At 32.4% G+C, this 15,610-nt stretch overlaps 3 protein-coding genes across 4 annotated transcripts; 2 read left to right on the forward strand and 1 right to left on the reverse strand.

Moving 5' to 3' along the window:
* Positions 1 to 188: 188 nt before the first annotated feature.
* Positions 189 to 5,366, forward strand: LOC106666126 (U4/U6 small nuclear ribonucleoprotein Prp3). 2 transcript variants are annotated; one of them, XM_014393053.2, is made up of 13 exons: positions 189 to 382; positions 546 to 704; positions 2,819 to 3,006; positions 3,067 to 3,237; positions 3,332 to 3,490; positions 3,551 to 3,739; positions 3,803 to 3,957; positions 4,052 to 4,137; positions 4,243 to 4,385; positions 4,478 to 4,692; positions 4,754 to 4,900; positions 4,962 to 5,052; positions 5,119 to 5,366. In XM_014393053.2, exons 2-13 carry the CDS (start codon positions 566 to 568, stop codon positions 5,266 to 5,268), a joined length of 1,833 nt encoding a protein of 610 aa, XP_014248539.1. In that variant the 5' UTR covers positions 189 to 382; positions 546 to 565; the 3' UTR covers positions 5,269 to 5,366. The 2 variants fall into 2 exon arrangements, with proteins under 2 accessions (XP_014248539.1, XP_024085450.1); XM_024229682.1 differs by having other exon boundaries at positions 549 to 704.
* Positions 5,367 to 5,409: 43 nt separating this feature from the next.
* On the reverse strand, positions 5,410 to 7,865 carry LOC106666127 (galactosylceramide sulfotransferase-like). The gene is made up of 2 exons (XM_014393054.2): positions 7,749 to 7,865; positions 5,410 to 6,689 (listed from the first exon to the last, which is right to left on the reverse strand). The coding sequence occupies exons 1-2, from the start codon at positions 7,835 to 7,837 to the stop codon at positions 5,621 to 5,623; spliced, it is 1,158 nt and encodes a 385-aa protein (XP_014248540.1). The 5' UTR covers positions 7,838 to 7,865; the 3' UTR covers positions 5,410 to 5,620.
* Positions 7,866 to 8,237: 372 nt separating this feature from the next.
* Positions 8,238 to 9,944, forward strand: LOC106666128. The gene is made up of 3 exons (XM_014393055.2): positions 8,238 to 8,418; positions 8,561 to 8,795; positions 9,213 to 9,944. The coding sequence occupies exons 1-3, from the start codon at positions 8,342 to 8,344 to the stop codon at positions 9,765 to 9,767; spliced, it is 867 nt and encodes a 288-aa protein (XP_014248541.1). The 5' UTR covers positions 8,238 to 8,341; the 3' UTR covers positions 9,768 to 9,944.
* Positions 9,945 to 15,610: the final 5,666 nt, after the last annotated feature.

A 15,610-nucleotide genomic window follows, 5' to 3' on the forward strand; every position in this document is an offset into this window, starting at 1 on the left:
TTTTTTGTATAATGAATAGTTATTCTGTTTAGATGGATTATTTATATAAATATATAAATGAGTTGTTAACCAGAAGTATTGTCTACGTTATTATGTATTTCATAAGTTTCCACCGGTTAACCATTGAAGTTCTGCAATGTTTAGCCCCCGGCGCTCCAACTGCTCCAAGTGTTCAAAGTAAAAGATCATTGCAGAACCTGCTTAATCTCCACCTCCAGCCTTTTCTGCTAAGAAGTTTGTAAACTATCTTAAACACTATTTTTATGATATTGCTAATAAGTTCGGTCGCTTTTGATCTGTGCGGTTAACAAGAAATCCATGTGTTCATAACGGTGGTTGCACCCCAAATGTTTTAATTAGTACATTTATGATTTAAACAGAGGTGAGTCTCATCATCGATTATAATACGCTTAATAGTTTTTTTAATTGCTTGAATTATTTAAAAAATATATATATGCCAATAAAATGAAAGATTTTATGTATTTATTTGTTTATTTTATTTTTTTTTAATTAGAAACGTTTAGATTACGTTTATTTTTTTTCAGCAGGTCTCAAGACAAATACCATGGCGAAAAGAGAAGGAACTGATCTTAAAGCAAAGGTGGACCGGCTGGTCGAGAAGTTCCTAGGTTTCAGCGAACCGGTGTTGGCCGCAACGGCCTTAACTTGCCTCTCTTCTGGCTACGACAAGAAAAAAACAACAGGTATAAATTTGTACAAAAATTTTGTGTTCATTAGTTGGTATGAAAAGCGATATTTGTTTTATGCTGGAACATTTATCTTGCTTTGTGATAAGAATTAGTTTAAATTAGGAAATATAACAAAATAAATGTCATGCCGTCAACGATGGTTGTACTACAATCAATCAGCTTATTTCTTAATTCCTGAATATAAAAAATATTAAATTCACTAATTTCGTGGTCCGCTTGACCAATTAATATATTACAATTAATTAAGGTTTTTAGTTGAGATAAAAAAGTCAATGGCACGAACGGGAGATCATGATAGCTCACGTGGTAGAGCAGCGGCGTACCAAGCCGAAGATTGTGGGTTCGAAACCCGCTCGTGCCATTACTTTTTTATCTCAAATAAAAAACCTTAATTGTAATAAAAAATATTGTTTGAATATTAAGAAAGATTTGAAAATTAATTTTAAAAAATCCCAACAGCATCATAGACTGTGTATTCCATATCTGTATGCAATGACATTTTGATTTTCTTTCCATTATATGGCAATCACATTTTTCGACTCTTTAGAATAGATTAGAATGATTTTTTGTCATATTATACATTGTATGTAGACATGTCGAGTTTCAAATAAATTATTACAATTAGTTGTAAAAAAAATTACATAGTTATCACAATACAGCATCATGGCCTTGAAGAACAAAAAAAATAATTTAGACCGTAATACAATTTTCCCTGTAAATGTATCGTTTTTTTTTTTTTTTTTTTTTTTTTTTTTCGTAATATCAGGACATTTCAACTATTATATGAACCCTCAGGGTGCCGGTGCTTTGGAAAAAGAAAAAAATTAGTATGTTGGGTTTGAGTGCAGGGCCATCCAAACCCGGGCCCTTTAACTTACAGAGGTGGGCAACATGTCAACGCCTAAACTGATGCGACCACGGACAATGTAAATGTATCTTCAAGGCCCTTTTAAAACTGGGCAAACCATTCATTAATTTTTTTTTAAATGAGGGTTCGCAACAGCAAAGGTCATATCAACCCTCAGGGTGCCGGTTTTTTGAATAAAAGCTCTCATTTGTAAGTGTGTCGGGTTCAAATGCAGGCCGCTGGGTTCGAACCCGGGACCTTTACCTTACAGTGATGAGCGCCGTGTCAATGTCTAAATCGTTGCAGCCACAGATGCCCCTGCAAACCATGAATTGTTTTAATACTAGCAGGGAGAGCATTGAAAATGTAAATTCCCATATGGGAAACACATTTATTAGACCATCTACCATTATTATGACCTGATAAAAAATTATTCTTGGAGCGACTATTATAATTATCAAATTGAAAAAAAAAAATTGATTTTTTAAAATGAAAATGGTATTTCTATAAATGTATAGATAGGTTAGTGTCAATATTTTGTTAATTACAAAAAGTTGACTGCAACACTCAAAATGCAAAAAAAAAAATTTTCTGGGTTTAAAGACCTTAATAGCAGTAGTACTATTACCCAAAAAAACTAGACCATAGGAGAGCAGTGATTCAAAATTACTTGGATACACAGTTTTATGAATGTCGGGTTGTAGAATTCACCAGTATCCGCATTGAAAAAACAACCCTGTTTAATTTTGGTATGAGTTTATTTATAAAATGTCAAGAAGGAAATATTTAACCCCAAAATTTTTACTGAGCTGGCCCAAAAATATTCCATACTCCCAATATTTACAGAAAGGGGGTTGAATTAATCACCATTGAAGTTCATACAAACATTTTTTTGATGTTGGTTTTCTTTCAATCCTATTTTATGCATCTAACGTTTTACCTGATGTAATGGCTTATTTAAATTTAAACTAAGTTCAGTCGCATTTTAGAAGAAGGAGTTGAATGCATTCATTACATAGCTGGTTCTTCAAAAGGAAGAGAATTGAAATATTAAATAAATAGAAAAACTTAGGGCTCTACATGAAATATACTTTGGGGTGAAGAAAATACATTGCTTCTTAATCAGAAAATTGTTTTTATTACTCTCCAACCTCTTGCACTTGGAAACTGCCACTGATCTTGTTTTTATTTATACTTTAAAAGATATTTTTTAATTTTTTTTATGTTGTGAATATGAGACATTTTGATTTTCCTTTTCCAGAGAAATTGGGCTCCCTATTGGATAATAACAAAGCAGAACGCCTTGCGGATAAGGTTCTCTCTCTCGGCGACTTTGTCAAAGAAACACAGAAGAAAGAATCTCGGAAGCGCCACTATGATGAAAGTGATGGCGTTGACGCAAAGAAATCCAAAGGAGATGATAAAAAAGATCTTCTTTCTAACAATGATGTGAATATTTTTTTTTTAATTTATATTTTTTCTGTATCAAACGGTGATGAATGATTTCAGATTAAAAGTATGATGGTAAACGCCCAGAAATTGATTGAAGAAAGAAAGAGGGCTTTGAGTGCTATTAAAGGTACTTCAGTTCCAAAAACGCCAACAATTCCTTCAGCTTTGGTTCAGACAGGTCCAGCAATGCAAAGAGACGAGAAATCAAGAAAAATTGCATTGCTTCAGGTAATTTAAATATAACTGAATTTTAAAACATTTGGTCAAAAAAAATTTTCCTCTCTTCTAGAATATAAAAATATAACTTTTAATTTGTTTTTAGGCTCAAATAAAAAATAAGCTGAACAGTGGTGTTCTTGGTTTCGACTTGACCCAAATGCAAAATGACAAGCCAACACCATTAATTTTAGACAGCGAGGGAAGAACAATAGATAGCACAGGAAGGGAGGTTCAGCTCACTCATGTTGTACCTACACTGAAGGTGCGTTTCGTTTTTCATTTATAAATACAATATATTCTAAATGGAATTATCACTTTACAGGCCAATATTAGAGCCAAAAAACGAGAGGAGTTCAAAGCCCAGCTTCAGGAAAAGCCCGTCGAAGACACAGGCGAGGCAAAATATTTTGATCCAAGGCTGACAAACAAACCAATGGTCAGAAACAAAAAGGCGTTGCGATTTCATGAACCTGGCAAATTTCAACAGATGGCCGATAGAATGAGAATGAAGGTAACCTTATTTGCCTTGTATGTGTTTTTTATTTTTACAAACATTTTTCTCATTTTTTAACAGGCTCAGCTGCAAAAGCTTCAAGGTGAGATTTCACAAATTGCCAAGAAAACGGGCATTACATCTGCAACAAAATTAGCACAAATTGCCCCCAAGGTACATTTCGGACCTGAGAAGATCCCTCGTATTGAGTGGTGGGACTCAGTCATCCTTACAAAGTATGCTTTTTCCCATTAATAATAAGCTTAAGGTTTACTTACTTTTTACTTTTTTACTTTTACTTAACTGTAATCAAATTAACTTAAATTTCAGTTATGGTGATGACAACGAGGAACCTCGTATTAAAGAAGAAACAATAACCCATCTTATCGAGCACCCCATTCAGATGAAAGCACCAAGTAAGTTATTTATAGTATTTTCATTTTACCCAACTCACATAGTTTTCACAATACAATTTTATAAATAAAAATACAGTTTCTTAACCTCATGAATTAAAATTTCAGCTCTAATTATGAAAGCCGTTTACATGCCAGTATTCCTTACAAAAAAAGAGCGGAAGAAATTACGAAGGCAAAATAGGAGGGAGGCATGGAAAGAAGAGCAAGAGAAGATCAGATTAGGACTGGAACCACCGCCAGAACCCAAAGCAAGTTTTATTCAAGAACATTTTTTATAACCTACAGCTTTAATGTAAAAACAATTATCATGATAATGTGAATCGATAAATGGCATTTACAGCTGCGGATATCTAATTTGATGAGAGCTTTGGGAACTGAAGCAGTTCAGGATCCGACAAAAATGGAAGCTCATGTTAAAGCTCAGATGGCAAAGCGAATCAAAGCGCATGAGGATGCGAATGCCGCTCGTAAATTGACTGCCTCGCAGAGAAGAGACAAACGAAGAAGGAAACTTATGGAGGACACCACATATGGAGTGCATGTTTCTGTCTATAGGTAATAACTAAAATAGTTGTGTCATTTTATCATTTTATTCATTTTTGTATCTGTCTTTAAGGGTTAAGGATTTGACGAATATGTCTAAGAAATTCAAAGTTGAAGTTAACTGCAAACAACTCCTTATGACCGGGGCAGTGATTATGTATAAAGATTGCAATATTGTCATCGTTGAAGGAGGACCAAAACAAACTGCTACCTACCAAAGGTAACATTAATCATTTTTATTTGTAAATCTGTAAAATTAATTGAATTTGTTCCAATTTTAGGCTTATGCTCAACAGAATTAAATGGGAAGAAGACATTGTCAAAGATGCTGATGGTAATGAGTCGCCAAACAAATGTGTTCTTGTATGGGAGGTAATAATTTTAAATCAAAATAATCTAATCAATATAAGAAAAATATGACTGCTTTTGGTGTTTTAGGGTATGAAACAGCAACGAAATTTCGGTGAGATGAAATTCAAAATTTGTGCCACGGAAAAACTCGCTAGGGAACAACTGAGGAAGCACAGTGTTGAACATTATTGGGATTTGGCTTATAGCGGGACTGTTATGGAAACTGAGGATAAATAATTGTCAATAACAATAGATTAATCTGGTATTTTTATTTTTGCTAGAGAATAAGAATGTCTTTGTAAATATTTAAATACAGTTATTGTACGATTTGTGAATATCTGAATTGTTAATCCCTAAAATTCAACAATTGGCTACAAACAAATTTAATTACATCAAAACTTCCATATCATTTTATCATTGTATTAAATTATTGTATTACAAATCATATTTTTGTTATTAAAGTAAATAAGTTTATATAAATTTAAATACAAACAACAATACATGAAAATATATATTACAGTTACTTTAACTTAACCGATGAAACCAGAGATTCATAGACATACTTTCAAATAGGAAAATATTTGAAAATTTATTCTACGCCTCCTTCTATAAAAGTTTCAAGTTTTTTAATTGCTGTAAATCTTCTCACTTGGTCATCACGGATTTCGTCAGTAAAAGTTAGCTCATTTCTAGTCGAGTAGAAACAAGTCCAGTCGAGATTATTTCTTATGTCATAATTTAAGGTTCTGGCATAGCCTTTGTTGTTCGGACTTTCTACACAGTCTTTCCACAGTTGCGAGTTCAACTTCAACAATTGTTTCACATCTTTCGCCATTCTTTCAACACCGTATGCATGGATTTTTTGTCTGAACTTATCAAGGAAAAAGTCGTACAATTCTGTATCGATGGCATTCAGATTCGAAATTACATCCCTTTCGTGATCGTTGAGAGTATTCTTCATGTTTACTGGTCTTGAATTGAGCTTTAAAAAAGCAACATGCTTCAACGGCCATTTCATCAGATCACAAAGAAGTACTAAAGAGGCTTCAATATATTCTGATATCAATACTAAGTCGAATTCTCTTTCAATTTTCCTGATAAACTTCTTGATTTTAGCTTTAGATAGATTTTCCAATTCATTGTTCCCAAGGTCCCAAGACATCTGATTCAATCCTATCTTATTTAGAAATCGTTGCTGTTTTAAGTTTTTGTGCTTCTTCGGATCATTTATAAACTGTTTAAATGTGCTTTTTGTCAGTTTTTCTAAATGATAGAACGAATACAATGATTCAAACAAATCAGGTGGATTTCTCAATATAGTAACAAAAGCACAATCTGGATACATGACATCTTTGGTAGCAGAAAAATTGTACCTTGTATGGTGAGTAAAAATGTTGTATTTCCCTGAATGTGATCTCAAAGGTTGAGGTATTAATTTACCATTGAAAAATTCAGGATTACCTATATAATTTCCTACTGCTGGCAATACGAAATCTAAATTCCGAGAGAAACCATACCTCATTAAAATGTTTTGCAATGTACTGCTTGCACATTTATGTGCTTTGAGAAAAAAAATATTTTGTCTTTCTTCCGTTATATTAACAATCGTATTTTTTGTCAGTAGTTTAACCAAGGATTTATCTCCAATTAGCTCCTCCCTAAAAATAATGATATAAATTAGTAAATCATTTTCCATACTTTTTGTTTATAAAATACAAGACAGAGAAGGGGAGAGTTTGTGAAGCGGGTCAAAAACACCAGCATATCCTAGGAGTTGATATGCCCTCTGCTATGCGAACCCTCCCCCCCAAAAAAAGAGAATAAACATTAAAAAATGTTTCTTAACATTACAAGTTGAAAACAGAAAATCCTGGTTAAGAATGAGTTTTTACTTTTTATTATGCAGCAATGAAAATATGTTTCAATCCTCATTGATGCATTAAGCACTACAGTATTTTTATAGAAAGAAAAATATATTTTCAGTATTAATCAATCTAAAATAATTTTTAAAAAATTGATTGCACCAATGAAAAAATAAAACAAGATTTGTAGGTGAGTTTAAGGTTTTTACTTCATAGTTGTGTAAAGTAAAAAACATAAATAACCTAACCATAAATTAAAAAAAAAAAATAATAACCAACTGGTTATTTATGTTTTTCTATTATTTAAGTTAAGTGTTGTGTAAACGTGTGTGGCCCAAATATAAAGAACCTATTTACAATTTGTTGAAGTTAGTTAAATTAACGAATTCAGCTTAATGTTTATATGTAGCATCAACTGGTAGTGGTACCACAATAATTTATACTTTACCATTTTATTTATTTAAAAAGTAACAATTGTGTATTATTTATTATTAGATGTGGGAGTATTTCGTACAAAAATTACAGCTCGTATTTATTAATTTCCTCCAGAAAACTTGTTTTACATACTTTATGCAGGATTTATGTTAAAAGTCAAAATAATTTTGATATTTTTAAAGTTGTTCTTAATTTTGTTTTATGTTTGCAGATAAAATTACAGCATAATAATAATAATAAACTTATAGCACAGAAACTTATTTGTCACTACTTTCCCCTCCAAACAAAAAATAAAGTATGTTACTTTATCAGTTAATCAACTACAGTAAAATAATTTAACACATAAATCTAAATAACACAATCTATTAATTACATTTTAAACACTACAGTATAAATTATAATATTTGTGGATTTTATTACCCTTTGTTTTGTGGGTGGATGCCTACTAATAAAATTACAAAGATAGAGAAGGCTATAATAAACAATAAAACTGTCCCATACTTTCTCATTTTCTTTTACAATTTCAAATGAAACTTTTCCAATCTTACAATCTTAAATGACACCTATACAATTTCAATTATTTACTCAAAATAAAAGATAAGATAAGCTATTAAAATTTCATATGTGACTCAATTACAAGAGCCCTTCAGGTTGTAATACATATTGCAATGAAAATTCAGAAAGTAATAAAAATTATTACAGTGATTTAAAAAAAATCCAAACGATTTGACTGCATTTCGTCACTTCTCTACATAAATTACTCATTTTGCAACATCATTATCACTTATTTGTTTTTGCTCAACAATTTAAGTGATACTGTTCTGATACATTAAAAATGATTCATTTCATTGCTATTTTCATACATGTGAAAAAAGTTTCCATAAAAAAATACATTTTAGTCAAAAGTAATATGGATAAAACATTCTTACAAACAAGCATATTTATTCATATGTCACATGGAAAATTTTATGTAACAACAAAAAAATTACAAAATAAAAATAAAATAAAATAAAATGCCTGAGGAATTCAATTCTGCTCTGATTGGCTCACTTAAAAATATAATTGAAACTCTTGAAAATATTGATGATAGGTAACATTTTCAGATATTTTTTCTGTTAGGTTTAGTGGGAAATGACTTCATTCTGGCATTAAATAATTCAACTGCCAGAAGTTGAATTATTTTGTTTTTTAATTTTGTTAATAATTTTGTTTATTAATTTTGCTTTAAAAAGGGGTACATGTAAGAGCGATGATGACTCAGATGAAAGCAGTAGAGAGAGTGTTGACAAGCAAATTGTTGAAAAGTCTGAAGAGGAAGTAAGAGAGAGTCAAGAGGAAAAGCATGCACCTTCAAAAGAGAAAGCCAGCGATAAAAACCAGGTCCAATTTGGTGTGGATAAAGTTGAACTCATACCTGGAAGTCTTGCTCCAGAGTATGTCAAATACCATCCTGATTTGCACCCAATGGTTTGTATAAACCCTGTTTACTGTTAAGTACAGAATTACAATGAAATTGAATTGTTCTATAAAATAGTAATTATACATTTGTTTTTAAATTTTAGAACAATGCGATGAAGTTTACACCCGTAGCTTCATTATCATAAATCATCCTGATCTGCCTCTATTTCTGTCTGAAACATTTGACATTTCACCATCACCAGGGGTTGATCTGTGTGCTGTATTCTTTGTTGTTTCCTTTAAGTTTATATAAATAGTTTTTTAAGTTTATACTGACACAACCAGCAAAAATTTTCAGACTTGACAAAATTTTACTATAATTCTGTACTCTAGCCTAAAAAACATTTAAAAAATTGTATTAAACATTTCTGTAATTACGCCTTGATTAATTTAAAAAAATTGTTAACTTTAAAAAATATGTTTTAGATCCCTTATCCTCGGCCTCCAGGAATTATAGAATTGAGGGGCAGTGATCTTATTAAAGGTTGTGCATGTCTCAAACGAAATGGTTTGCAATCAGATTGTGAACTGAGGCATTGCAGAGGAGACCCTAAGTGTATATTTTATCCCACACCAGTTTGTGAACCAAGCGGTTTGGGTTTACCACGAGTACACTCATCGTTCATAAAGAGGCCTGAAGAAAAGAAGGCCTGGGAGATGTTGACACCACCAGTCGTTGAAACAGTCATGGAAAAACCGGTGACTGTAAAGCAAAGTAAAAAGATTTTACAGAGGCGAAAGATTCAGGGAGAAGCTGAAAAAGAGCTTTATGAAAAAGTGAAGAAAGAAATACTCGATCGGACAACATGTAAGAGAGTTGACTGCAATTACATTAAGCGAAACCCAAAACGCAATGTAAAACTGCAAACAGAAAATGGAACATCTCCAAAAGAAGAGAAAGAAGAGCAAAAAGTAGAAGAGAAAGAAGAATTGAAAAACTTGTCACCAAACCTTGAAACAGAACAACAAAACTTACAATAAGTTATTTTACAACAAAACAAAAAAATCACGCAAAACTGTAAATTTTCTTAATTAGGTTTGTGTGGTAAAAAATATTAAAAAAATATTATTACTGCATTTAGCAAACGTCAACATGGTACTTGCATCTCTGTTATATTTTAGAAAATATTTTAGAAATAAAACACATTTTTTTTTAAATCTGTGTATATTGAAGTTTTATTAATACATTTTTAATATTAGTGTGACACATGGCATGGATTGAAATTATTTTTGTTAAATAATATTTAGTTTTGATTTAGTTGATAAAAGAAATTATAAATAATGATTGATTAATTCAAATTATGAAATTTATCTGTGATAAACCTGTAAATTTGTCGTTACCTATCATTTTGGTAAAGTAATAGTGTGTCTGTCTGAAGATGGCATCATGCCAAAATGTGTATCACAGACTAACCCACTGGTAAAAATTTTCAGATCAGTTTGGGGATGATTTAACTGATTTTCTAACTATAATTACTTCATATATTTATGTTTTAAACCTATTATTTCAAAGTGTCAAGAATATTTTTAAACCCTTTTTTAAAACTTTATTGTTTTGTTGTTTGTTGTGTTGTAACGGTTCAAAACACAGTTATGAAATGACAAGACTCAATTAGGATATGAACTGCTGCCATCATCTGAACCAATCTCACATCGGGGGTCATAATCTTCCCCATCATCATCTATTTGTGATGAATTTTCATCTACAGTTTCCAACACCTCTCTGTTTGCCCATTGTGGGTAATCCGGATTATACGTCCTGGTACAATTCCAAGTCAGGTTGGGTAGCCGTGTTGTACGAATTTTTTCCATCCACCTTTTCTGGGCCCAGGAAGGTGTAGGTGAGCCTTTTGGGAACCAATTACTCGATTCATCTTTCAGTTCATTTTCCATCTCTTCGTCTACACTCAAGGACTCTACATCATCATCTTCTGGAAAATTGATTTTGTAATCTCCCAAATTCGGTTTTGCCCATTTTTTTCTAATTGTATGAAACAATTGAGCTTGAGCGTGTTTCCTAGCTGCACATGTTTCAATATCAGAACGCATTCTTCTGGGGGTACCTCCATCTTGATGAACTTTTTTAACTCTTTGCCGTATTGGCGTCCTAGGATTTTGAAATGGAATTTTTGCTGATTCTGGTGTTATTAAGCTTTCTTCACTTGGTGCTTCTTCAACATGGTGGGGTTTCCTATAGCACCCTGTGGCATTTTTTCTCCCACTAGCATCCACAGAATAAGTTGGTTCATTTAAATCCATTTCACTTTGTGATTCTCTTGCTCTTTGTTCATTTTCATAAAGTTCCGGTCTAATGTTTGGAAATTCTTGAATTCTCTTGCGATAATACTTTTCTAATGTGGGCAAATAGGCCAACCATTCCCGTGCTCTCTTATATGTGAGTTTATCACGGTGTACAAAATGTTTCAATGGAGATTCATAAAATTTCTTTGGTGGGTGGTATTTAAAACCAGGTATCGGAGTACTTCCTGCAGGTCGCCTGTTCTTATTTCTTCTCACAGTACCAACTTGAGATTCAATGGTTCTTCTCACAGAGGGCGTTGATACTTTAGTAGTTTTTGGAATCGCTCCAGATCTACATGCCCTTTGCTGACTTGCACTTGCTGGAGTATTTGGCCGAGATGTACGGAAATCCGGTCTGATGCTAGGTGTTTGGGGGGCAATTTGCGGGCTGTTCCTTCTTGGATACATACCTCCTCCATGAATTATTTCCGCAATATCTGAACCATCTCTTCGAGGGGTTGACCTGGGATACATTATATCATTTGATTCTGTTTTTGTCTTATTTGTTTAATCACAACTAGTGTCCTATTTGAATTTATTTCATAAAAGCGTTTTGTGTTGTGTTCAAGTAAAAGTATTTGAATTTAAACATGCCATATGGAACATACTTGTAATTTTTGTTTATTAATATATTAACAACTATCCACAAAATGTTAACAAACTAAAATTTCTATAAAAAGAAATGTTCATTTAACTTTTGTTTTTCATTTTGATTTGATGACTTGATGTTGCATTAAAAAGTAAGTTGGTGACTACCTCAACATGTAAAGATAGTTATTTTTAAATTAATGAAATAGTGTTAAGTTGTAAAAGAACTCAATCATCACAAAAGTCCTGATATTTTTGATTATGGTTGTACTAATTACATTGTTGGTGCTATAAAAAATCTTCAGAGATTTGCTGTTGTACTTAAAATTTAAACTGAGCTTTAAAATAATGATAGTTTTTCCAGTGAAATGAAAATTAGCACATTTTCTTACTCCAGATCTCAAAGTTAATCTTTAAATAATAAAGTAATATTTCTGCATTTAGTTGATAATAGGGATCATTCATAAGTCATTGATGAGCAAGAAGTTAATATCTTATTTAAATTTTAAAAGATAATTAGCTTTTATTTTATAATCCTACAACAACAACAAAATAATAATAATAATAATTGGGTGATTTAAACTTTTTTTAGTATATCACAAAGGCCAATAAAAACACTTCTATCAACAAATTTTTCTTAATGATTGTTTTTGTTATTTGAGTTTTTTAAAATGTATTTTAATCTTCTATTAGCATCTCTCAGATAGGCCACCCATATGCGAGGCAACAAGTGTAACCATTGTTTGGCCAATTCAGGGCTTGGTGCCGGCGTCAATTCACAAGAAGGTGAGAATCGTGAAGTATTTTTCTCTTTTTTAGCCCTGTCTTTATGGGTTGACTTAATTCGATCTGATTTTAAAATGTCGTTCCTATTAAAATGATTTAGCGGTTGAATGATTTCTTGTTGAGTTACAATTTTTTTGACAGACCTCAAAACTCTTGCAGTTACATTTCCAAAACGTTCTGGAAACTCTTTTAACTTTGGTTGGCACGGTCTTGTATATGTTATGTTGCGAGGAGGGACTGTTGGCTTCTGACACATTGAAAGCGGTGTTTCACCTTGTAAAAGCATTTTGTGCGATAAAGGTATCATTTGTTTCCCAGGAGATATGTATTTAGGATTCCTTTTCAAATTCCTAGAAGGAATGGGAGGTCTAAAATACGATGGAGGCAAATGATTTTCTTGCTGCAAATTCATGTGTTTCAATCTTTCTTCCATGGGCAAATCCTTGGCTTGAATTTTTTTCTGTTTTAATTTTGAAGAAGAAAAACCATTATAATTTCTATTATATTTCAAAATTTTATGTTCATCTTTATATACTTTGCACTCCATTAATTAAAAAAAAATATGTTTATTCCATCTAGATACTATTACTGCATTATTACTAATTGTGTAGTGTGAAAATATGTAAATAACACCTGTGAAACATATGATCTCAAGTCAGCACACAAATGAGATTCTTTGAGAATTCTTATTTTCTAATTTTGTTCTTGTGTAATATCCAAAAAATACCTTAGTTTGAGTAATAGATTTTCAGTTAAAAATCCAACTGTGAGATTTCATCATGGGGGTCTGTGGGGTGATGAACCTGTAGTTTTGCCATTTCCAATCATTTTGTTCTGCCTTGTGCCTCCTGTGCTCTATTAGTCAGCGACTTTTTGGCATTTTGTCATCTTCGTTGCTGGATTTGGTCAAAAATCAACCAAAAACAGTACCACTCAAAATTAAACATTAATCTACACAACAAACTTCAAAGAAAAATGTAAACATCACTCTTTCCTGTAACAACATAAATTATTCATAGGACTACAGAACCTTTGAACATTAGACATACTAAATGTATTAAGTTGTGAAATTTTCTCTTGGGGTTTGTAGCCAATGTCAAGATCAACAAACATTGTGAACATTAATAGAAAAGAAAAATAATATACATCAACAAATCAAATTTGGCGAATGTCACTATAAAAGAATTGAATAAGACCCCTTGGTAAAAACATCAGCAACTTCCTTAAACTGGTGAAATATCGATTTTGACAGCTCAAACACCCCCTGACAAGTAACTTGTTACCAAAGACTGAAATAAATTAATATATATACATGATAATCATTAGACCTATATGTTGGTATGTTTATAGAATATTGGGGGTCAGCATCATACTTTCAAATTGACAAAAGTCAAACGTTGCATAATAAGTTCTGAAAAATTGCACCATGGTACTTTAGAAACACCACAGGGACTTTTGATTAGAGCCATAGCAAATCAAAGTTTACTCAAATCTCACTTGTTTTCAATTAACCAATTGAAGATATTCAAATATGTTACAACGATTTCATTCCAGTTCAACTGAGAAATTCTATGTAGTTGTTAGAGGAAAGCAAACCCAAGTCTTCTGTCACATAAATATTTTTTTTATTTTGTACGGAGTCCCCAATGGGTTATTCCAAAATCTGAGTCTTTTGACAATGGACGATTTGACATACTCTACAACTATAATCATGGCTTGATGGAAGTATGGTGGGTTTAGGGAAGAGCCATGGAGTTAACAATTTACAGTTCTATTCTGTATTTTTTGCTTATTTTAAAATTCATTGTTATTTTATGTTGTAGTTGTATATCTATCATTTTTTTCTTTTTATTTTATCCTTGTCTATATACTTTTTTAAATTTCTTTTGTTCATTATTGTAAATAAAAGTATCTATACACGTACCTAAGATTAAGGTTAAAAGGAAGCAGCCTCTGTATGATAATACCTTTATTCTATCAATCTTCATTACCTAAAGCTCTTTATTAAACTTAAGGCTCTTTATGAGAGCCTACAGCTTTGTAAAGCACACTTGTGAGTATCCTCCAGGCCTAAGACATCATCCTAGGTTTAGTAGTTCTGCCATTAGTTTCTACAAAGGTCCTTGGATGAACTTTTTCACATGTCTCTGTCCTGAAGTACAATCACATTGAACCAAGGACTTAGTCTTGATGTATTTGGCAATTTGACATCCATGAAACCCAAGCAAGGGTAATTTTTTATTATTGTTTGTTTGGCCTTCTTTCTGTAATATCTGCACAGGCCTTTGTGCTGCTCCGAGTCTGTCATTGTCCAGCAGACCTACTATATTTCTAGTATATCTTCGGTTTAGTTGTTCACATGATGGTTTTTTAGTGAACTTTTCACACGTCTCTGTCTTGGAAATTAATCTGATTGATTAACAAAAAGACTTTTGTTTTTGTCAATTTGGTATTCCTTCAAAGGGGTCCTCATTGAACTTTTCTTCGGTAATTATCAGCATCCTTATAGTCCCTCTGCCCTATATGCCCTGGTACCCAAACAAGGGTAATTTTGTTGTTCTTCCAATATCTGCCAGGATATTGTTGCAATCCCAAAATACTACTTTACTACCTATGAGGTAGTTTCCTTTAGTATGACTAGATGGCTAATATTTTGTTGTTAATCATGGCACTGACAGGCATCTCCTGAACCTCCTGTCAGCCTCTACATTGTCCAGTGAGCAATCCTACCATCTTTCTAACCTAACACTTCCTAGGTTTATTAGTTCTGCAAGTTTGATGAACTTTTTCACATGCCTCAATCCTGGTATATATGTTTGAAACAAAGACTTTTTATTTTATCCATTGTCTTTTCTTTGGCTATTTGGTAATCCTCAAAAGAGGGTCCTCATTGAACTTTCCATGACCAATTTGTTAGTTTACGCGTTGCCCCTCTGCCCTGGTACCCAAACAAGGGTAATTTTGTTGTTCTCCAATTAATGCACTCTGAAAATGCTTCAGACTTTGCTACGGATGAGGTGAATAAATGGTTATTCTTTTACTGCTAATCATGGGGTTGACAAGCATCCCCTGAACCACTGACAGCCTCTACATTGTCCAGTCAGCAGACTACTATCTTGACTCTGTCCTGTAATACTATCCCATGAACC

Source organism: Cimex lectularius, unplaced genomic scaffold (assembly GCF_000648675.2).
Source record: "Cimex lectularius strain Harlan isolate CLEC.00 unplaced genomic scaffold, Clec_2.1 scaffold5, whole genome shotgun sequence".
Lineage (NCBI taxonomy): Eukaryota > Metazoa > Arthropoda > Insecta > Hemiptera > Cimicidae > Cimex > Cimex lectularius.